The sequence below is a fragment of the Ailuropoda melanoleuca genome, chromosome 2 (assembly GCF_002007445.2).
Source record: "Ailuropoda melanoleuca isolate Jingjing chromosome 2, ASM200744v2, whole genome shotgun sequence".
In the NCBI taxonomy this organism is placed as follows: Eukaryota; Metazoa; Chordata; class Mammalia; order Carnivora; family Ursidae; genus Ailuropoda; species Ailuropoda melanoleuca.
In genome coordinates this window covers 31,488,508-31,512,244 of record NC_048219.1, presented here as the reverse complement: position 1 = coordinate 31,512,244, position 23,737 = coordinate 31,488,508, and the positions used below count along the sequence as shown (strand labels likewise).

The 23,737-nt window shown below is 47.0% G+C and overlaps 1 protein-coding gene across 12 annotated transcripts in view; it reads left to right on the top strand.

Annotated features, from left to right (window-relative positions):
• Positions 1-23,737, top strand: part of DAB1 (DAB adaptor protein 1) — a 1,110,909-nt gene that overhangs the window by 1,076,449 nt on the left and 10,723 nt on the right. For 9 of the 12 annotated variants that reach the window (XM_034653315.1, XM_034653282.1, XM_034653279.1 and 6 more), the window contains 7 exons: positions 1,474-1,524; positions 1,615-1,662; positions 6,633-6,695; positions 9,042-9,150; positions 16,212-16,760; positions 20,285-20,412; positions 20,783-20,893. In XM_034653315.1, coding sequence (XP_034509206.1) covers positions 1,474-1,524; positions 1,615-1,662; positions 6,633-6,695; positions 9,042-9,150; positions 16,212-16,760; positions 20,285-20,412; positions 20,783-20,878 — 1,044 coding nt within the window. In that variant the 3' untranslated portion in view covers positions 20,879-20,893. The remainder of the gene's footprint in view (positions 1-1,473; positions 1,525-1,614; positions 1,663-6,632; positions 6,696-9,041; positions 9,151-16,211; positions 16,761-20,284; positions 20,413-20,782; positions 20,894-23,737) is intronic. The other 3 variants (XM_034653319.1, XM_034653312.1, XM_034653311.1) reach the window with 2 other exon arrangements.

The following is a 23,737-nucleotide window of genomic DNA, read 5'->3' as shown; positions in this document are numbered from 1 at the left end:
ACAGGAAGGTCTCCTCAAAATGGGAATGATGCCATTATTTCTGTTCATGCACAATAATTCCATTTTAATGTCAATATTGTCAGATTCATATTAATGTTGTACTCCTTGGAAATCACCCAAAAAATAATGAGCCTGGGCGTATTGACCAAAACATGATGACTAAAAAACATATCTGTAATAGATATTATATGTATTATTGATAATATATATTATCAGTGGGACTTTGGTAAATAATGTTTGTTAAGCAGAGCGCCAGGGTGTCGGATGGGGAGCACAGTACAACAGAGACTAAAAGGGACTTGCAGTAGAGACGTTTATTATAGGTCCTGGGGGAGGTACAGAGCACACCTCAAGAGGTCACTTGGGAAAGTCAAGGCAGGGTGCAGGTGGAGAAAATACAGCAAGACTTAAGGTGCATGCCTTTTTTAGGGCCTGCAAGTGAAGTGCTTTGGGGCCTCTGGACTAAGTCCAAATTGGTCCATTCACACCAAAAAGAGCAGGGTTTTGGTAAGCTCCATAGTCTTATCTAAGGGGCACATAGGGGAAGGCGGGAGAGACTCCGCATCACAAGGCCATTGGGGGAGTCCTATTAGGAGTTTACAATTACTTGTGACTCTGCAGGTGGTTTATCTAAGGCCTGCTCGTGGAAAGGGGCTGGTGTCTGTTTCAAGCCCCTGAAGTTAGCCCAGCCACACGAATGATGCCAGTGCAGCAATATGGAATCATTTAGTGAAATCCTCAACAATTATGAACAATGCAATACAAAATTAACAAAACAATTCAACTTGGTCAACTGCCAGCTACTTTTAAAACATGCATTCGTTCATATATTTTTGAGCACTGTTATGTGCCAGATCCTCTGCGAGCAGCCAGGATTTGGGAGTAAATACAGCATGGTCATGCTTCTGGAAGCATAGTGTTATCTGCACAGATGATGTGCTATTACTCTGATGATTTTCAGCTCAGAGGATCAAGGGGAGCTTCGTGGAAGAGGTGACCTTCCAGCTGGTTTTGAGGAATTTAGTGCTTCGGGCTTGCAGAGATGAGAAGAGCATTTCAAGCAGAGGGGACAGCATGCATAAGGGCGCTCACACAACCAGCTGCTCACAGACTGCTCCAAAGAGTTAAGAGTTTGGCCAAAACACATGATAGCATTTTTTTTCCTTTTAAAACAAAAATCTTGAGTGTAAATAAACCTCACGCTCATATCTGTTGCCACCATTGAGGCAGGCTGGGTGATATCTGGAATTGCAGGAAGATAAACTTGAAACCTATGAACTTACCGTTATGGATTTCCTCCTAATCAGGCCCATGTTTTATCATCTGCTTCTGCTGGGAACACGCTGGCCACAGCTCCAGTCTAGGGAGGCAGTGGGAGTGGAAAGCGTAGATCCCATCATCATTAAACTCATAAATCCATGCCATTTGTGTGTCAGACTCTTCATCCTCATTCATCATCCCTTACACTTTCAGAACGGTCACCCGTTTGAGGATTTTGAAGAACGGTTTGCCGCAGCCACCCCGGTAAGAATGAGAGGGCCCTGTCTGGTTAACTGTTTCAGGTCATTAGCCCATGTTCATTTCATGCTCATAAGTCATGCCTTGTGGTTACAGAACAGAAACCTGCCGATGGACTTTGATGAGATTTTGGAGGCAACAAAGGTAAGGCCTCCAGGCTCGTGGTAAATGAGGGTCGTTCTGGTCATTCTCATGCATTCCATGTTCTCCTCATCCAGCCTACATGAATGGCAGGTGCCAGCTCTGCTCTAGTGGGTGCCTAGTCTAATGTTCACCGGCAGATTATTGATGAGCCCTGTGATGAGGTCAGAGAGTATGTGTGTATGAGTATGTGTGTGTGTTTGTGTGTCTGTGTGTGTGTGTGTTGGAGATTGTGTGTTGGAGGGGAGCTGATCTGGTGTCATTCCACAAATACTTTTCAAGCTCCCAAGCAGTGCCGGGCATTCTGATAGATGCTAGGGATTCAGTAGAGCAGGCAGACACAGACGCTGTCCTCGAGGAGCTCACGGTGTCCTGGTGCAACAGTGCACAGCACGGGTAAGATGCAGTAGGTTAGCCTGGTGCAGTGTAATAAAACAACGCTGGGGCTTCTGCACACAAACAGCATGTGTCGAGCGCACGTAAGGGAAGAAAAACCGGGCAGGGCTGCGATTTGGTCAGTCTACCCTGGGCTAGCTGTACTGGTTTGCAGCTGGTGTTTATTCGGTTTGGTCGATACACAGGCCAGTGACATTATCACCTCTGATAAGAGGGTGTTTGGAAAGTCTCTAGGACAGGAGTCCTCAACCTTGGCTGCAAATTAGAATCACCAGGAGAGCTTTTAAAGTTGCAGTTGTTCGGCTGTACTTCAAACGGATTCATTCAGAATCTCTAGGAGTGGAAACCAGGCATCAGTCATTTCCCTCAGGTGCATCCAAGGTTGAGAACTGCTGATCTGAATATCACATAAGCTGTTCTGGGCAGTGGGGCGGGGTGCAAATTGAGTTAGGAAACACTTCCCAGAAAGGAAAAAAGAGAGTCCTCTAATTTCTGTCCTGAAGGATGGGTGGGAACGGCAATTGGGGTTGGAATAAATGTTCTCAGAAGGAGGAGGAACATGTGCAAAGGCCCTGCTGTGGCCCCTCCCGTTGTAACCCTGCGTCTCCCTTCTCCATTACACTGCCCTGATTCTGTCGAGGGGGCTGACTTTCCACCAAACAGCCAGCCCATGAGAGTAGGAAGAGGAACAGCCTCATATCCCCTGTTCTCGGTACAGCAGCCGATGCATAATAGGGGCCTCATACTTTCCCTACAGGAAGGAGCTCCTGATGCCAAAACATAGGGAATGGGCCTGTGAGAATGTGTTTTGGGGGTCGGCCAAGGACATCTCAGCCTTCATCAATGGTGCTTTCAGAATTTCTCTGCAGGAGGGGCCTTGAAGTCCGCTTGCAGACATCTAGTTGAAAGAAAGACCAGGGGACTAATCTTGAAACAGCAGTGGCACAGCACTCTAAATATTATTCGAAAACCATCGCTTGTTCATATCAAAGAGTGGCTGAGAAGGGGCTGGCCTGAGGGAGAGATTGAGGGCCTTCCTCCTCAACAACCAGGCTATCCTTATCCCCTTCACTGGACTGGGCAGTTTCCAGTATCCCTCTGCTTGCCCTGGGAAACGCCCAGGGTCTAAGGAAGGCAGAATCTGCCATCAGCAGCCTCATGGCTACCAGCAGGTGTCTGAAGTGCTGGTAGTGGAAAGGCCGATAAGCATCTTGAACTGACCTTCCAGTTGGGTTCTTCGCATGGGTGTCCATCATGGCAGACCCTTTAGGAACCCTAGCTTCTGGTTAGAGAATATTGTGGCTGCACTCCCACCATCTAGGAATGCTACCTAGGGCTTGTGAAGGGTTAGATAAAGGAGGTGTTGCTTGGCCTGTGGGTCAAGCCCAGCTTCTTTTAGCTCACCGACCATCGGTAAGTCGTGTCACCTCTTGGTCTCCACTTGCGTCCAAAGGACAGCTAGAGAGACAGCTATGCCACCAGTGAGCTCACTGAGCATCAGACATGATGATAATGTATTGGAAAATGTATTGTAAACTATAAAATGTTTTACAAATGCGAATGGTTACTTTTAATTCTCTCGAGGCCATTAAAGTGATTAATTACAACTATATTATCAGATGGAACATGGTTTGTTAGGTTACAAATAAAAGGACTAGGGCTAACATGGGGGGAGGGGTGTGAAAATAGATATTATTCCAGATTCTCAATCACATATGGTTATTAGAATTATTTTTAATTTTATGGCCTAAGAAGCCCCCTTTTCTATAAAATTTAATTAACTCAAGTTTCTATTTAAACAGCAAATCCAATGGAATGAAATAACAATCTATGTTTTATGCCTCTGCATGTTTTTCTCGTTTAATCCTTGAGTGAAAATCATCTGGCAAGAGGAAAGTCTATATCTCAAGAATGAAGGTTATTTTAAAAGTTGTGCTTAAGGAGAAAATTAGCCAATAAATTATATTTATGATGTTAGTAAAAGTGTGCCATGAGTTCAACACATTTTAAATGTAAATTGTGTGACTTAATTATTAACTTCATTTTATTATTTTCCTACCACTGAAAATAGTTGTAGGCCATTTTAAAAGCATTGAGTCCCAATTGCAAGGAAGCCTAGAAGCTTCGTGTTAATTGATTAAATAGAAGTATTCCTTATATGAATCTGGAAGAGAAAGCGTAAGGATTGCCATAATTTCACCAAGGAACATAAAATATTGTAAACATGGTAAAGACTCTTTCCCCAAGACAAGCAAGCATCTAGAGTCCAGCCAGGTATGGTCCTGCTGTGACTTTACTTACCCCTGTCCACTTTGGTTTTTGGTTGTTTTTTTTTTAATGTCTTTTTATTATATTATGTTAGTCACCATACAGTACATCCCTGGTTTTTGATGTAAAGCTCGATGATTCATTAGTTGTGTATAACGCCCAGTGCACCATGCAATACGTGCCCTCCTTACTACCCATCACCAGCCTGTCCCATTCCCCACCCCCTCCCCTCTGAAGCCCTCAGTTGGTTTCTCAGAGTCCATAGTCTCTCATGCTTCATTCCCCCTTCTGATTACCCCCCCTTTCTTTATCCCTTTCTTCCCCTACCGCTCTTCCTAGTTCTTATGTTCCATAGATGAGAGAAATCATATAATTGTCTTTCTCTGCTTGATTTATTTCACTTAGCATTATCTCCTCCAGTGCCCCCCTTTGCTCCTCCTCCCTGCTCCCCTCCACCTTCACGGTCATTACAGATTGCTTATCTACCCACCTGCTCAGGCTCTTCCGGGCACCTCTCCTTTCTGCTCATGCCCTTGCTTGCACCAGCCTGGATTGTCCTTCCTCTTCTTGTTTGCCCAGCTAACTGCTCTTCATCTTCAGAATCCAGATCAGGTCTGTTCCCTTAAAGAAAAGCCTCCGTAAGCTTCTTTGCCAAAAGCTGGCCGACTCCCTTTCTCTGTTCTCCCACAGAGATGCCTGTCGCCGTCCCTGCCACGTTGCCTTGAAATTACCTAGTTCTACAGATCATCCCACCAGACTTCTAGCTCCCTGCAGGCTGGGACTTGGCATTTCTCATTATTCTGTTCACTGCACCCAGCGCCTCACAGGTGTTCAATGTGTATGGAGAAAGCATTGTGTAGTTGGGAAGGAAATTAATATGTGCGTAGGGCCTTCCTATGTGCCCAGCATCGTTATTCAGTCTGAAAGCTTAAGGGGAGGAATTGGAAGTTCATTAACCAAGCTAAACTTCTTTCAGCAAAAAGAGCCTTTTGTGCCTTTTTACCAGGCTTAGACAAACTTCAAAGGAAGTCCTGTTATTAATATTGTCAAGAAATCTGCAAAGGAGGTATTCTCATCTCTACTGTCCAGGTGAGGGAACTATAGCTCCAAGGAGCTGCAGCGGTTGGAAGTAAATCTATCAACAGATGCGGTACCTTTCCTAGCACCCAGAGCTCACTCACTCATCAGGAGGAGAGCACAATCCTTTTTTGGCCCTAAGTGTAGAGATCTAGCCATGCCTGATTACTGCAGAATTCAGGTGCAGGAGTTCCTGGACAACAGGCAGGCAGACTTCTGGTCCTTTCTAAGGATGGATGTTTTTAGGGTCCCCCAATCACATGCTGTCACTTAAAACCCAGAGATGAGCTGAAAGAGTTTTTTCCTTGGTGGGCAGGTTTTGCACAAAGCATATGATTATATACTTCAAGGCAGGCTATTTGGTTCCCAGCCATAGACTCCCTACGGTCTCTGAAGCTGGAAGTGTATGCAGATTAATTTCCAAATATATCTTAAAAGGTTTCTTCTGCTGCTATGGCTGGCCTTGCTCAGACACTCCTGTATGATGGATGGGGAAATAGATGATACAGTGTCTGCAGTCCTGAAATTCCTAGCAGTGATTAATAGTGTATACACTGGGCTGTTTTTGATGCCCTTCCTGGTTTTAAATGATATGTTTTCTTTTCTTCCAATGACATTTTTTTATCCTAAAGACTGACTTTTTCAGAGACTGTCATTTGACTGCATGCTCTGTATGCAGAAAATTCAAGCCTGGCTGGGGTGACCTTGAGGTCACCTCTGTAAGACTCAGTTGATTCATCTGTAAAAATGGGGATGATGATTCATCCCTTTCAGGTTCGTGGTCTTCGGAGTCTTTGCTGAGAAGTGGCCATACGGTCCTGTCTCACTATATCTGACACATGGAAGGCACTTCGTATGTGTGTGTGCACTCAGAGAAGAAAAGCAGGGAGGGGATCACCTTCTTGCCTTTCTCTCCTGGAGAAGAGAGACCACGCTGCCCTCAATGGCGAGTCAGCGCGAAGTGGGATGATGGGTTATGGGAGATGGCTAAGGCCGAATCTCCTTAACTAAGCCCAGATATGCTGCCAGACACACACAAGCAAGAATCGATTCTGGCTGCCCCCCACGTGTTGTCTTTAGGATCATGAGGGATGGTAATGACCAGCTGGGCTTACTGCGTATATAGTCATGATGACAAAGAAACAAGGGTCCTCATGTCGCACCGTTTTAAAGCAGTGCCCAGCAGCACTGGCTTCCCTTGTGGTGACATCATTCTATTTTTGTCTTTTCAGGCTGTGACCCAATTAGAACTTTTTGGGGACATGTCCACCCCTCCTGATATAACCTCTCCCCCCGTAAGTATGCACTGCAGCTCAGCCCTCCATCCCTCCCCTTTTCCTTCTGCGGCAGCATGGCGGCGAGAAGATGGGCTTTGGGCCAAAGAGGGCTGCTGGTGGGTTTCACCTCTGTCTCATGCAAGCTGTGTGATTTGGGCAAATTAAGTAGCTATTCTAAACCTTGGTTTCCTCTGCTGCTTTTTAAAGGAGTTATGATATCTGCTTCTGTTTTGAGAAATAAGTGAAACCATGCATGAGCAATGACAGGACCCCTCCACCCACCCTGGGTACTTGCTATTTTGCGGGGCAGTGGAGAAAGACAGAAACAGGATGAGGTCCTTGCCTGCAAGGAGCACATGGTCTAGTTGGGAATGTGGGCAAGAACCTCAACAGAACTACAGACATGATGGGGCATTTGTCAGCACCTACTCAGAGCCCACCCAGCCCAGGAAAAGGAAGCACCTTCTCCCCCAGCTTCTTCTGCCTTGTCCCGTCTCCTGCCTTCTTTCCTTCCTCTCTCCCTCTTCTTTTTGTCTCCTCCCCTCTTCCCCCCACCTCCCAGCTTTGCTGAGCTTCTCATGAAGCTTTGGATTCCCAGCTCTGGTTGCAGCCAAGGTATATATCCCATTGCTTGTCGTTATAAGTCACTGCTTGCAGAGGAACAGAGATTGCAGGGAAACCTAATTGAAAAATGAAGAAAAAAGCATTAAACCCTAAACAAAATTGAGTCCCAGTGCTTTGAGAACTGGTTACATTCAAAGCCCCCCCCCCTTGGCCATAGCAAAGAACAGAACCGAGATGGCTCCTCCAGGTCCTCCCCTGCCCACTCCCCGGAGGTGGGAGGTGGGAGGTGGACAGAGAGCGGTGAGCCGCAGCTGCACCTGCAGAAGTTGCTGGCAGGGGGCAGCTCCTCTGAGCTCTGTGCGGTCGTGCAGACCGAGGGATGGTGCTATGGTTCATTGGCGAGATGCGCCTCACAGAGAAAAGGCTGTCACCTCACTACTGGGGACAGATGGCACGGGACTCTACTGCCCACAGCTGCCACCAGGGACTCTAGACACAGCTTCCCTGCTCCCGACACCTGATGTCCCGAGCAGACCTGACTGTGGAGACAGCAGCTCCTGTCTCCAGGGAAGCTGGAGTAGCTCTAACCAGTCTCCTCCTCTCCTCTGCCCCAGGGGTAACAGCTGCATCTCGGGCACTTGGAAACTCCAGCTCTGGAGCTAGGGAGGTCTTATCCCCTTCATTTTACAGAGGAGCACACTGAGGCCCAGAGAGGGCATGTGGCTCCCCCAGGGTCACGTGGGGGAAACAAAACGGTGTCGATTGTGTTTAAAAGTGCTTAATGCAGCAGCTCACGGCTGTTTCTGGCCCTGAACCCAAGTGCCATCCAAATGGGTATTTAATAATCCCCAGAACAATGCCATTCCTCCCACAGGCTGCTGGTCTAAAAATGGCCTTGTCTAATTGCCATGGTTTCGGGATTAATTGCTTGCCCCAGTCTATTCCAAGGGGAAAAGAAAAATAAGGATAATATGGCATCAAATAGACATGCTTTGTAGGTGAAAGGCTGCTGTAAATGGGTGTGGGCCTTTAAAAACCTGAGTACTGATGCTTTTCTTTGAGTATCTGTCTGTATCCCTTCTGTCTGCTTGATTTATTTCGGTATCCCTCCCCTACTGGCCAGTGCCTGCAACAGACTTCTCTCGGATTCCAGCATGGGCTGGGCCCTGTAGGGGTTTGCTGCTCCTCGGCCTTCAGTTTTTTCTCATCTTCTTGAAAAATACCTATTTTTCTTTGCACTTAAAGATTCAGGCAGTATTCTGGGAGGCACCAGGAGACAAGGGTCTCTGCTCTAGTCACTAAGCTTTTTTTGTGCGTTTAGCCAGGCTGTTTATTTACCACGTATTAAGTGACAAGCCCTGAGCTAGGCACACAGTAAGTCCTGCGTGGGTGTGTGTCAGTTTAAACTGACCACCTCTAAAGGATGAAAGCCACATATTGTGGAATAATTCGATGGCCTGAAAAACAAGGGGCAGGGGCTCAAACCAAAGAGTCGTGATACTGGCCACTGTTTGCTAAGCACCTGCCAGTGTGCCTCAGCCTGATACTAAGTGATTTAAATGCATGATCTCACTTCATTATCATAGCTGCTCTAAAGGTGGGTAGCATTTCTCCTGTTGCGGTCTGTGTCTGCAACCACCTCATGGTCCGCCCACCACCTCGGTGGCTTGGACCATGGCCGGCTTCTGCAGCGCCCTCCCCACCCCTTACTTCCTGCACCTACTGCCTCCCATCCTTGATGACTGCTGAGCCAGGTCTCCCAGCAGCCTCACGCGCCCTCTGCCTCTCTCTGTCCGACAGACTCCTGCAACTCCAGGTGATGCCTTTATCCCGTCTTCATCTCAGACACTTCCGGCGAGTGCAGACATGTTCAGTTCTGTACCTTTCGGCACTGCTGCTGTACCCTCAGGTAAGCTGTCCTCCAGCTGCTTTCCTTCCTTCGGCCTCCACCCATCAAGGAGGAGAAAGGGTTGACTTGCACCAGCTGTCAAATTGTGCCAGACACCTGTGGAGCCACCAGCCTCTCCTCGTGACTCTTCAGATGACACTGAGAGGCCGCCATTGGGAGGCGGGGGAGTGTTTACAAATCCGTGGTGTGCTGTAGGCGGGAACTCATGGCGTCTCTCACCTGGAGAGGTCAAGATTCGAGGGGACTCAGCACACGGCTTCAGGGAGCCCAGTGCACACCCAGCCATGCAAATCAGCACAAGTTCATTTCCTCCTGTCCGTCGCCGCCAGAGGGAGGGAGGATAGCAAGTGGCGGATAGGAGCTCTCCAAGACCTCTGGAGATCTGATTGATAGGGCACGTCTGCCTCCTTTGGTAAAGACTCAGGAATGGGGAGGTTCTCCATGCAAAGTAGAATGCTGAGGGGACAGAGCAAATGGCTCACAGTGAATTGGGAAGGTGATGGGGCTTTTAGTGATTTTGGAGGTATTTGTTCTGTTTTCCAAGCATCCTGTAAAACATATACACTACCTTTACTGCAGGGCCTCTCTATATATACATAGCGTGTGTGACAGTGTTGCAGGTGAGGTACAAATTGGTGGGATCTCAGATACCTTAACTTGTTTCCATGGCTTCAGACACCCCATGTAGCCAGGCCACTCTGCTGGGAACGTGGCCAGAGGTGTAGTATTCTGCTCTTTACACACATGAGAGCCTTAAAGGGTGTTTTGTTTTTTAGCTATGTGTTTGAAACCTGTGGCTTCATCTATTTTATTCTTATATACAGCCAGTAGAGCCTAAATATTTTATTTTTTTAATTTTTATGTATTTATTTATTCATTTGGGGGAGAGAGAGTGTGCACATGCAAGCGGGGGGAGGGGGCAATGGGAGAGGGAGCGAATCCTCAAGCAGACTGCCAGCGGGGCTCAGTCTCACAACACCAAGATCATGACCGGAGCCGAAATCAGGAGTCCCCGATGCTTAACCGATTGAGCCACCCAGGTGCCCTGAGCCTGAATATTTTCACATGCACATCTTCAGGCAATTTTTCTATAAATAATTAATTTTCATTACATAGTGTTAGATGCAGATTCTTGCCACCAAATATGAGCCTTGCTGTTATTCAAAGTGAAGTAAAAATTCATACTCCATTCTGAAATACTTAAAATTATTCCCCATGAGCCCAGAGATGATTAGAACTTTCAGAAGCAACAGAGGTTGGTAGCCAACGGCTCTAACACTTTAGAATCTGCAGGTAACCCAGACATTTCATTGCTGAGCTTCCCAACCAAATCTGTTTTACCCATCCCTAAAATGGGACAGTGGTGATGAATAGTTTTCCTTACCTAAAATGGGTATTAAAAGTTCCTTGGGAATAGTGTGATAGAATACATTCTTCTAAAGAAAAGTAACAGTTTTCCGTCAGAAATGTATCACCTTCCTGTGTTGAGAGCGCCCAGGCTTTGCCCTCATTATCTGACCCATGAAGATGTGCTGGGACAGGTGATGGGAACGCGAGGACTCAAACTTAGCAACTTGCAGACATGTTCCTTCCACAAATATTCACTGAGTGCCCACATGAGTCAGGCCTTGTTTTACGAGCCTGGGGTGTGTCTGTGTATACAACAGGTACAGGTCCTGTCCTCAGAGAGCTTCCTTTCTACCGGGGAGACAGGCAACGACATAAAAATAAGTAACTTCTGTCATCCGTCTGCAAACGGTAAGTGATAGGCCCAAAGAAGATGTAGATTAGAGTGTGGGGCTTTGGAGCAGGTGGAAGACAAGTGTAAACGGAGGTCGTGCTCGGGAGGGGCTCGTGCAAAGGTGAGGTGTGAGCAGACCAGAAGGGGTGAGGTTCGAAGCCAAGAAGGTGTCCGGGTGAAGAGTACTCTTCCCCTTCTCAGTAAATGAGAGTGGGACAGGATGCGGTCACATGGCTCCCGGCCCTAACATGTGAATGAAGACACCCGAGGACCCGCCCACACCACGCACACGACTGCTCTGGGCCTTCTCCTGAGCCCGTGCCGCATCAGGGCTTTGAAGACCTGGTTTCAGTCTTGCTACCTTGACAGCCGTGTTGCAAACTACGGACAAGCCACTTCCATCCAGACTCGGTTTCTTCAGCTGCTTAAAAAAAAGAGAGAAAAAATTGATAGATTGCCGATAGATTACCTCCACAACTCCAATGTTTAGAACGGAAGTGTAAAATTAATTTCAATGAGCACATTTATTCTTCTCGAAGCACCTGCTTCTCCGTCAGATCGGCTGAGGCACAAAAGTACACTCTAGTGGCTGGTCAGCTGTCAGCCTTTTCCTCCCTGAACTGGCCCTGAAAATCTCTGCAGACACTGAGTCTCCACCTGTCCCCAGTTGTCCAGCCAGTGACAGGGAGCCAGGGATGTGAGTTGCGGTTCACAGTACAACGGATGGGCTGCTGGGGGATTTTGCGTCCACTGGGCTGGGTTTGAATCCGGCCTCATCTATTTATGTATGTTTTAAACTCCTGAGTAAGTTACTTAAACTGGCAGAGCCAGAGTTTCTAAATTTTTATTAATGAATCAAAAATAATACTTTCCTTGCAACAATATCGTGACCCTTGAAAATTGCAGGTACGTTATAGAAGCTTCAATCAGCAAATGCAACCTTGTTGCTACTGTTATTATTACGACTCTTACTTTTCAAGTAGGAGAACAATGTCTTGTCCTTCCTATATTTTTTCCTTTAACCTTTTTGGAATATTTAGAAAAAATCCATGTAATAACGTCTAGATCTGTGGCCTCTTCACTGTGCATGGCAGAGCTGGGCTGGGGGCTTAGAGAATATACTGGGTATAAATACAGACCCTGCCACCAGCCAACTGTGTAATACTCAGCTAAATCTCTTCTGAGCCTCAGGGAGTGTATCTGTAAAATGGGGATGGTAATTCCACCGTACAGAGCTGTTCTGATGATTGCATGAGTTAATACACGTAGTGGAACATTTAAAACGTGCCTGGCGGCATTTCTATAAGTAAGCAGTCAACAGATGTTTGCTAGCTTGTCCATTAGGAGCGCCGGCTCTGCTCCCCATGCCCGGTGGTAGCTGCCTCAAGCCTTCCCCTCAATCCGCCACAGTATCTCAGAGTAAAGAGATACTAATACCAAGTACGCAGAGGCTTGTTCCAAGGATCAATGTCAAAAATGTAAGCTCCACGAGGACAAGGATTTTTTTTTTTTTTATGTTTTGTCCTTCACTGCATCCCTGAAGACTAAAACAGTGCTTCACACCCAATAGGGCTCTTTTTGAATGAATGAATTAATGAATGAGATCATGTAAATAAGCATTACCGGACACGTTCTGCGTACATGTTGGGGGAGTCCCATAGATTTCCCTGTTTTTCTCACATTTTCGTCTGCTTTTTTAATTCAAATAATGAGGTATCCCCAGGTGCAAGCATCTGGTTATAAATTGCAATTTTCAACACTCCTTAAAAATCTAACTGCGAGGCAGTAATGCAGGTGTTCCCTTTCACTTCACAGCAAGGAGATTAATGATTGATCTGAACTCCGTGGCACAAACAGATGCTCCGTGGCACCTCCTCCCTCCACTGTTGAACATTAATGAGTAAATGTTACTAAGCTGTTAAGTGGCTGCAGTGGCAGCCACCAAGTGGCTTCCCCTGTCCAGTGCTGCTGCAGCCTGCCACTGAGGGTCCCATTGGGTATGCACGATGTCATGTGGCCAGAGAACCGGAGCTCACAGGTCTGGGGAGAGTCCAGGCTGCAGAGACACCCCCTCCCCCAGGAAAAGCGAGTGAGACCTGCGAGTTCCCAAACATGATACCCAATTACCCTGTGCTGCTTTTTTTTCTCTTGAATATTGTACTGGGGTCGGAAGCAGATGGCATGAAGCCAGGGAGACATGCTAATAGCTCTCTCCAGAAAAGTGTGCACAGCCCATCTGTTGGTTCCTTGTGGGAGAAAAAAAAAAAAGACAGGAGGAAAGAAAAACCTGCCACCAACAGTAGAATCATCAGAGATCACAGCACTTACAGATCTTGGAGTTTAATTGTACACTTGGCAAAATGCAGTGAAGGCATTGATTCCACTATGACTCATTCACCTTTATAGACTTTCCCCAGTCTCAGGCATTTATGGGGTAGCTGAGGTGTGCCCCAAACAGTGCTAGACACATGGCAGGGAAAGAGAAAATAAAGGCTTCCTACTAGCAGGTGTTTTCTTGTCTAATGAAGGAAGACAGAATAACTGGGCAGTTATGCCTCAGTGTGACAAGTGCCTTCAGAGAGGTGAATGCTGGGGTCCAGAGGGCAGGGAAGGCGCCCAGCAGAGGTGACGCTGAGCTGATTCTCAGAGAGTGCATAAGGAGTAGCTACGTGAAGTCGGGGTGGCTTTCCAGGCAGAAGCGCCAGAGAGATGGAGAGAGCAGGTGGGCTTGTGTTTGCAGCTGCTGCAGGGAAAGGTGCCAGTGAAAATGGGATGAAGAGTTGGGAAGGGGCCTGATCCCTAAAGGCTCCTAAGCCAAGCTAAGGCATCTGAACCTTATACTCCAGACAGTGTAGCACTATCTTTGCATTTTAGAGCAGTCCTCCAGTAGTAACGGGGGTGGAGTGGAAGCAAAGTGAAAGATAGCCTGGCTGGAGGCTGAAGCCCTCCATCCCTTCACCAAAATGAGCATCAGGATTGAGGTTGTTGAAAGATCCGTATCTCCACCCCATCAGACCCAGTGCCCCCTTTTTATGACAGATATTTGTAATGTCTCCTTTAAATTCTTGATATGAAATTCATAGGTAATATAACTTACCCACACAGTTTTTTTTAAATTGATATAATGCTGTCATTATAATATAAGGAAATTTTTAAAAGCTGATTTATAATAAAAAGATATCTATTTCAATAAGGAAAATACCCAGGTACAACCACACTAGAAGTCCTACTAAGTGGTCAGATGCGTAGACCTCAATAGAGTCACCGCAGGTACAGGCAGACCCAGGAGCGCTATGTCGGCTCGAACACATGGGAAGTGTTGCTATCGGGAACCACAACTTTCCCAAATGGTGAGCAACTCTTGACCGTGTTCCAAACAACACAAAACACAGTCGACCTTCAGTGTACCCTGTTGTCACAGTCCTGGAAAACTAAGTGCATTAAAACTATGCAAAGAACTTTGAATTTCTAAGTAATTCAAAGTCCAAGCGATGCTCAAGTAAATCGTAGACTGAACACGGGGGACTTCTGTGTTGTGCGCGGGGGCCTCACACGTTACAGGGTATCAGGTACGCAAGCTCTCCGCCTCTTAAGTGCGGGTAGTGTCTCCCTCTGGCAAGTTATCCCGACAGCCAAAATACACCCCACGAATGTCCTGCTCATCCCCCCGCTAGGGGTGATAGCACTCCCACTGAGAACCCTTGGGCCCCATCAAAGTAAATGAGAAAACAAGAAAAACTGTAGCAGAATTCCTAGTCTGTTGGCGGGCTCAGGTCACTGCCTTATCATGTGACGGGTGAGGTGAGAGCTGTCCGGTCTGAAAGGCCAGCCCCAGGGCCTCTTCACCTCTCTTATTTCAGGGCACTAGGGCTAAGTGGATCGCGTAAGGATATGGTCTGTTGGGCTTGTTGGCGCCCCATAAGAGCATGTCACACTGCTGGATTCATTAGCAAGAAGCCCAGGTGCCCTGGCTCTGCCTCTCTGGAACCTCCTCTCACCTCACAGGGAAATGGCCGAACTTGGAATGTTGTCCCCACTCCTTAGCCATCAGTTGAAGGGCAGGGGATCTGAGGCTGGAGCGTGAGGGAGACAGTCCGTACACGGTTTCTCTGGGCTCCTCAGAGTCCCTGACATCACGCATAACACACACGATCAGCGCCACAGTGCCTGCCCGCCTTCCCTCTGGAAGTTGCTGGGATACCCTGCACCCGCCCTTCTTTTCCTGGCCTCACTGCTGTACACCTGCAAACTCCTTCTGACAGCCATGAAAGGGCTGGTTTTGAGAGGTCAGGCCAAGCCAGCTTCTCCCTCCAATTCTCTGCTCAGCCTGGGCGTCTGTCTACCATGCTCGTGGCCACGGCCCCCTCTGAGAAGGGCAGGGAGTCACTGGAAGCACCTGGGAGTGTCTCTGGGCCTGCCCACAGTTTGCTGCAACCCTAGGCGGGCGACCAGACCAGGTGTACTTACTGTGCAAAGGTCAGAAATTGGTCTTGGCCACCTGGGCGGGGCAATGTGATACAGTGGGACGAACACTAGCTCTGGGGATGGGTGACCTCAGTTCAGATCCTGATCACACTTCATGCTGGCTGTGTGACCCCAAGCACAGCCTTTCCCTCTCTGAGCACCGATATCCTTTTCCCTAGAGTGGGGATGGTAATACCTACCCTGCAGGGATTTCGTGAAGATGTAAAGCACATAATACCGTACCTAGAACATTGGAGGCATTTAGTAAGTGCGAATCACCTGTATTACTGTTGCTACTGTGAAAAGTGTTACTTGTGCTCTTTTTTAAATGATTATATCTCACCTGAAAGGAGCTAGCAGAGCCAACAATTAATATGATAACGTATATGAGTAGAGCCCCTGGAGTTGTGCAGTAAGTACCCAACCTATGCCACTGTACAAGGGACTCCTGAGTAAGTAGACAGTCATCTAAAATTGGCATAATGAAAATACAGAAATAATGTATGATCATACCTGGAGCTACCATTTATTGCATGGCTGCTATGTACCAAGGTAGGTATTTAGTGCTTTCTGGGCTCTATCTGATTCAAACCCCACTAAGTGCTGACATTTACTGAATGCTCACTCTGTGTCAGGTGCAGTACTCCACCTCAAATACGTCATCTCTGTTTATCTTTAAACCAAGACCCTGAGGCAGACAGTATTTTGTGCCCATTTTCCAGATAAGGAGATAGAGCTCAAGAGAGCTTGTGGAGCTCTCCCTCACATAATGGTGGCTCAGTATCTTTCTCCCGATTCCTTGAATCCACGAATTCTTCTCTCCCAGGTGCCTGACTCTTCTTTTTCACCCTTCCAGGTTATGTTGCAATGGGCGCCGTCCTCCCATCCTTCTGGGGCCAGCAGCCCCTCGTCCAACAGCAGATCGCCATGGGTGCTCAGCCACCAGTCGCTCAGGTGATGCCGGGGGCTCAGCCCATCGCATGGGGCCAGCCGGGTCTCTTCCCTGCCACTCAGCAGCCCTGGCCAACTGTGGCCGGGCAGTTTCCGCCAGCCGCCTTCATGCCCACACAAACTGTTATGCCTTTGCCAGCCGCCATGTTCCAAGGTCCCCTCACCCCCCTTGCAACCGTCCCAACCACGGGTGACTCCACCAGGTCAAGTCCACAGACCGAGAAGCCCAGACAGAAAATGGGGAAAGAAATGTTTAAGGATTTCCAGATGGCCCAGCCTCCACCCGTGCCCTCCCGCAAACCCGACCAACCCTCCCTCACCTGTACCTCAGAGGCCTTTTCCAGTTACTTCAACAAAGTCGGGGTGGCACAGGATACAGACGACTGTGATGACTTTGACATCTCCCAGTTGAATTTGACCCCTGTGACTTCTACCACGCCATCAACCAACTCACGTGAGTGCCCTTCTTTGGAGACATTACATCCAGTGAGAGTGACGCCTTGTTGCCGGGGTCCGAGAACACGTCTCCGTTCACATTCAACAGGCCTCTTTGTTTATACCGCTACTAATAATAGCTATCAGTTATGCATATCTACTTCGTATACGTTGTTTTTATTACTTTTATACTCATAACAGTGCTTATTACAGCTTTTGTTGGACCTGTTTGGCCAATAATCAAAGTGAGGTTCAAGGACAACAAGAGCTGTAGAATGAAATGCAAACCTGTTATTTTTCTACCAGTCATTCTGCTGCTTGTGTTCCTGTTGATTAGCTCATCCATCCACCCATTCATTCATGATCCCTCCTTTATGACACACAGATTGTGGTATGGCTTGTTGAAATGGCGATGAGTGGTATATGAATTTTAAAACTCTGGGGAACGAGGACAAAAAATGAGAGTAGAAAACTAAGATCAAGGGAAAACTGAGGGGAGAGAAAGAGCAGCCGTAAGGTCTCACCCAGCTGGTGTAGTTTGAAGCCAGATTTTGGCTCAAGGCTTTGGGTAGTGAAAGAGAAAAAATGGTAGTGAAGCAGAAAGCTCTAGACTAGGAACCCTGAGAGCAGATGTATCACTTCCTAGTTTTGTGCCTGTGGGCAAGTCATTTCTGTGAGCCTCAATTTCCTCGTCTATCTTAGGCTAAGGGATGTTAAAAGGATTCAGTGGTGCATGTACTGAAACGCCGTATACCTCACCGAGTTTGAAGTATTGTTGCCACCATTATGATTGCATACTGAGTGGTTCTGTGCAGACTCCCTGGACCAAGCCGTGTCTTTGGGCAAACGTGTGGCTTTTCTTAACCTCAGCTGGGTCCTGGGTAAAAGGCGTGAGTTGGCTTGGAGAAGCAGTGTGCCTCCTCCTTCTAGTTCAGGCATTCAGTGATTCTGTCCCAGCTCACTTTTCCACTGCAAGCATCCAGAAACCCATCACCACGCAGCCAATTAGAATCCAGATACACCTGAGCACGCATATGCTCGGAAGGGTGTCCAGTAATTCAGCCCATGCCTTGACAGTTGATAGGAAAGAGAGAAGTCTCACGGAACGATGAGTTTGGCGTTTTCATTACTGCCACAGATGATGGAGATCACTGCTTGGCCAATAGCGAAAATTGTCAAAAAATCTAATGTTAACACAATTAGGTAGTGTCATTTCAGCCAGGTTCGGAAAGCAGTTCTGAAAAGAAATGCCTTCTGTGTATATAAACAACCTACTTCCACTCAGGCCATGTGATCTCCATAGTGGGGGTGTCTCTGTTAGTTCTGAGTCACGGGGTTTCAGTGAAGAAGAATGAATAGAAAATGAAATGCTAAGAGAATGAGAGCCACGCATAAATAAGCAAACATCTTTTGAAAACAGGTGTCTCTCTTGCCGTGGGCTTGTGTGCCAACTACAAAAAAAGGGAAGTTTCCATTCTTTGAGGACAGGAAACATGCCCTAATCATCCGTACACTTCTCGTAATGCTGACATAGTGTCTAGCGCATGGGGGACATTTGGGAGGAGTTGTAGAGATTGAAACGAACAGAACAAAGGCCACTCAGCCACTGTTGTGTTTCAGACCAAGGTTTTGCAACCTGGGCTTTATTGATATTTGGGGCCAGATGATTCTTTGTTGTGGGGTGTGGGCTGTGCTTGTAGGGTGTTGAGTAGCCTCCTGCCACCTATGAGATGCCAGAAGCACACGTCCTGTCCTCCTAGTCCTGACACTCAAAAATGGCCCAGGATTTGCCAAATGCCCCCTAGGACTTCAAATGCCCCAAATTTAGAACCACTCTTTCAGGTTATACAGGTGTTCTAGAAAAGCCTTCTAAAGGCTAAGACGCTTACATAAATGAACTCCTAATGATGCTTCCAATTGATTGATTTCATCTGATAAGTAGGACCTCAGACTGCAGCTCAGCCTGGGTTCTCAGCCTTCAGGAAGCAATAAGCCACTTCAAACCCAATTCAGAATCCAGTTACACTAACACTTACTCAACAGCTTTTGAGCATTGGGGTGCTGTCGTATTGCTTATCTCACTTAAACCCACTAGTATGAGTCTGTTCCGTAATCATCTCATAAAACAAAACAGACTTCCTTTTCAATTAAAAAAAGAATGTTCTATTGTAAAGAAAATGAGTGAAACCAGTCTTTCGATACTTACCCATGAGCATCAGCTTCAGAATGTTTCGAGTGGAGGATAGGTGGGACCAAAAGTCAATGCCAAGTAGAACTAGAGCTCACAGCTGGGCGGACAGTGTAGACAGAGCTGTGTTAAATCCCAGCACTCCTGTTCGGTGGCTTTGTTGACCTGGAGAAAGTCCCTTTACCTCTCGGAGGGGCAGTTTCTTCCTCAGGAAAGAATAGGTCCAACACCGCTTTGCCATATTTGCATTAGAGAACGCAGTGAATGCAAAACGCCGAGCGCCATGCCCAGCTTGCTGGGCTCACAGCAAATAGCCTCGTTCTTCTAAATATAGATCCATCAAGGCAAAAGGTACTCACCAAGTTTGATAATCACTCACTGTCTGATAAGCAGCCAGATTTTGGAAATTCGGGACAGTGATGGCAGGCGGGGGCGGGGGGTGCTTATCAGTGGCATTTGAAATTTAGCTACTAAATCAAGCCACCCCACCTCCTCACTTGGGGCTGAGCCAGTGACTGGCGTTTGCGATGCCAAGTTAGAAATTATTGAAAGAAGAATAGCTTCAAATGGCATATTTGTTATAGCCTCTGGAACAAATGAGAGGAGGAACATGTGGGAAGGCCAGGACGGGAGATGCATGTCCTTATGGAGTGAGGGATAAAGTTGCCAGCAGCTACCTCCCATTTTCCCACGTCGCAGAGGCACTCTTCATTCAACACGTGTTTAACACACACCTACCATGTGTAAGGATACAAAGCCTGCCTCGACCAGTCACCGCTGCGGGGCCTTGAGCAGTTTAGCGACCTCACTTCCTTTACCTGTAAAACTGGGGTCACTCCTACCTCAAAGAGGCTCTGCGCGGGTTGGAGATACCGTCCCTAGAGTTTCTGACAGCAGCTGACATGTAGAAGGCGCTCAATAAATGCACATTGCAGTCCTCTGATCTATTTATTCTTACTGAAATACATGCATGATGTTAAGATAGAGTGAGAAGAAAGAAAAACTGATTCAGTGGTTTTCCCCTTGAGCATGTAGAAACACAAGAGTTTCTGAGCCCATAGGTCTGGGGCAGGGGTCCAAGACAGCATCCGTGTCAAGTTCCCGGATGTGCTCGTGCTCCTGATCCAAGGGCCATTCCTGGAGAACCACCGCCGGCCCCATCCGTGGGCACCCACTCCTTCCTGTCAGGCGTGTGACAGGACAAGATAAATATGTGCAGAGGAGATGTTCAGGATAGAAAGCGGAGTGCCAGACTTGACCTGATTATGCCCAGATCCCCGGGGTCTCGGCGCGGGGTACACGGTCGCAGCCAGACACTTAACGATGTTTCCTCTTCGTGCCCCGTCTCTGTGTAGCTCCAACCCCAGCCCCTCGACAGAGCTCTCCGTCCAAGTCATCTGCGTCCCACGCCAGCGATCCCACCACAGATGACATCTTCGAGGAGGGCTTTGAAAGTCCCAGCAAAAGCGAAGAGCAAGAAGCTGTAAGTGACCAGTCTGTTCTTTCTGGGTTTGTTTTTCCTTATAATTCAAACCGCTGTATCTGAAATGGACAGTGGGCGAGGAAACCGGCATAGGAAAGAGTGCTGGCTCAGAGTCTCAAGTTCCAATGGGGGCCCTAGAGGAGCTTTCTTTTATGTGCAAATGAGCAGCTGAAAAAAGGTTGTCCTTTCGAGAAGTCATTCCTGTTCCCGCACATTCCTGGTTTGGTGAGTGTGGTGCCCTCCAACAGCCCAGGCTGCCTCCTTTAAAATAACGGATTATATGTATGCATGAAAATACGCCCAGCTGTCTTCTGCTCTCCGTTGTTGAAAAGACAAAAAGAAATAAAAGTGTTATCTTCTTGTGTTCTAGCCTGATGGATCACAGGCCTCATCCAACAGTGATCCATTTGGGGAGCCCAGTGGGGAGCCCAGTGGTGATAATATAAGTCCGCAGGCCGGTAGCTAGATAGCACAGGTCTGGGTAGGTATCTGTTCTTTTTATCTACTTCACCCTTAAGCTGTCTGCTTTCCCCTTGGCTTGTCCCTCCATTTCTGAAGTCACATCCCTGATGTTCACACCATCTCTCCTTGCCCGAGCGTGTCCCTGATGTTTGCACCCTTTCGCCTTGCCTGCTGTCTTTTTGCCATCTTGTGTTTCCTCATGGATGCATGACCTTTGACATATACTGCTAGGTAGGGGTAGGGGTAGGGGTGAGGAGTGGGGGACTGGGCCTATTCGTTTATTAATGATCCGTTCTGAGTGGACGGTAGTGGTAGAATGAGGCATGGTCCCTATTACTCAACACGGATTCGGTTTCACAAAGCACCAACAACATTCCAGGATGGACCCATCTGCCCACCCTGAAGCTTTTCTCACTGCGGTGTGATCTAGGTGCTTTCAGCTTTTAAGCAAAGCGACACTGCGTTTGTCTACACTCCACAGATCTAAAGAGGTCACCAACCAAACATCCTGAGAAGCCAGGCTAAGAAGCAAACCAAGCAGTGCTTGAAATTAGATGGATAGAGATGTACGATCACAGTAGCCCATTTTGTGTAGCCAAAGGGACCCCTTTGCCCTTACTGATGTAAAAGTGAAATTAGCATTCGCTTGAGGCTCTGCTGTTTGCACCTGTGCTACAGCATATGGTTCAGCACCGAACCACTTCAGATCCCATCAGCAGCTACTTTGAAAGAAGTGTACTTACGTTTACTAGAAGTGGCTTTTGGCACTTGAATTTCAATACCTCTGATTTGATCGAAAGAAAGAGGAGCTGATGAAGCAAACCTTCTCAGGAGACAGAAGTACACCTCGTTACCCAGACGTGATTTCTGAGGTCACTCCTTGACAAATGTGTTCAAATTTCAGATACTTTCCTAGTTTTCCATAAATGTGTAGGACGGCAAGGCTCTACCCACAGAGCTCCTTCTTTAGTCCTGAACAGCGTGGTCAGAACCATTAAAATGGTAAATAGTTTTCACCATTCATAAATGGATTCTGAGGCTGCCTCGAAATCATTCTCAGTCCACATGGAAGTTATTCTGGCAGTTATTGAAAGCTAATACAGTGTTTGGAAAGTGTTATTTTGTTAATAGATTCTATGATTAAAGAACTTAACATACTGTATATTTTGCCACATTTTCTATCAGTACAATAGCGTATAATAATGCATCATGCCACGCAAAACCATGTAATACCCCTCGAAAAATTCAGCCTTGCAAAGCTATTTGGGAAGCTGGTGAATTAAAGGCAAAGAACGTTCCAGAAAGAAGAAGAGCTGGGGATTATGGGTGGACGCCTTGGAAAGATTCCCCAAGGGGCTTTCTACCCCTTGTGTATGTTTTATTTCACGTGCTCAACCTTGTCTTCAAAATTTGATGAATGAACTAGAGGTGACAAGAGCCATTCATCAGTATAACAGCTAACATCATCCTAAAATTGAAGTTCTTCTAGAAAACAAAGATGACTTACACCATTTGCAGATCGATGTATCAAACCCTCATCTTTATGAGTCTGTTCAGCTTGAGACACACAAGCTAAACTGTTTCATGGGGCCTCAGTCTCTTCCGTGTCTGATGCTCTATCCAGAACCCCAAGCTGTGGCTGTGAATGGTAAGTGGACGGAGCATGGGACAGTGGGAAGAGCTCAGAATTTGGAACTTGAATTCACATTCAAGTTTGAATAGCAGGAAATCTTGGGCAAGAACCATCATTTCTTTTGAGTCTCGGTTTCTTCATCTGCTAGAAGAAGCTTATATTGGAGATAGGCACTCAGCACTCAGCTCAAAACTCAGCTTAAAAATCGGGCTTTGGGGAGAAGCTGAGTTTAGAATTGTGATCCTAATGAGATTTCATAATAACTCTCTATTTTATTTTTGAAAATAAGGATAAAAACAGTGTCCTCCTCTCAAAGGTTGTTGTTTGGACGAAATGAGGTTAGCACAGCGTCCAACACATAGAAAGCACCCTGTAGATGTTAGCTGTCATCCCCACTACCATCACCATCATCGTCATACGTGCTCAATAAATGTCCCCCAGTACCTTAGATTTTATACATTTTGCCTTGATATTGAATACATTATATCATAAGGACGCAGGCCGTTGGCTGGAGGGTTTTGCTATGTACTTCCTATCCTCAGATAATTGATTTTCAATATGCCTCCAGATGGAGATGGCATCTCCACTTAGAGATGCCAAAAGGCAGCTAGATTTTATCTGGAGGTTGTTTTTAATATTGCCTCAAAACAGTTCTGGAGAAAAAAAAAAGTAGGAATAGAAAAATGTAATATCTTAGCTCTCTAATCAGAATGACCCCCCATGAGGGTCTCACAGGCCACCTCTCCATTCCAAAAGATAAGCAGTCTCAGATTGACATATAAGTCATAACCAATGCTCCTGCCCCAAAAGGGCTGGACTGTAATCTCCAGCGAAACAGTTTTCTCCCTTTGAACACTTAGCTTGGCAATATCAAGATGGCCTATAGAGAACCCCAAGCCAACAGGCTGATGCCAGCTTTGCAGACATATTCCCAAAGACCCACCCCCACAAGAGAAGTCCAAACAAGCCTTCCTGGGCCCTTCCGTCACTAGCAACCCAAGCCACATTTGACCCTTCCACCTCTGTCACGTTCACTCATCCACCCAATAGAAATCTACTGACTGCAATTTCTTAGTGCCTTGCCAGACATTTGAAGAAGGGACACCATGCAGGGAAAGTTCCATCCGTGGCTCTCTTTTCCACTTTGTCTTCCTACAGTTGGAAAGCAGCAGTCTTGTCCTTCTTATCACCCTTGCATTTTATCTCCAGCTGCTTTTTATTAGAAATACC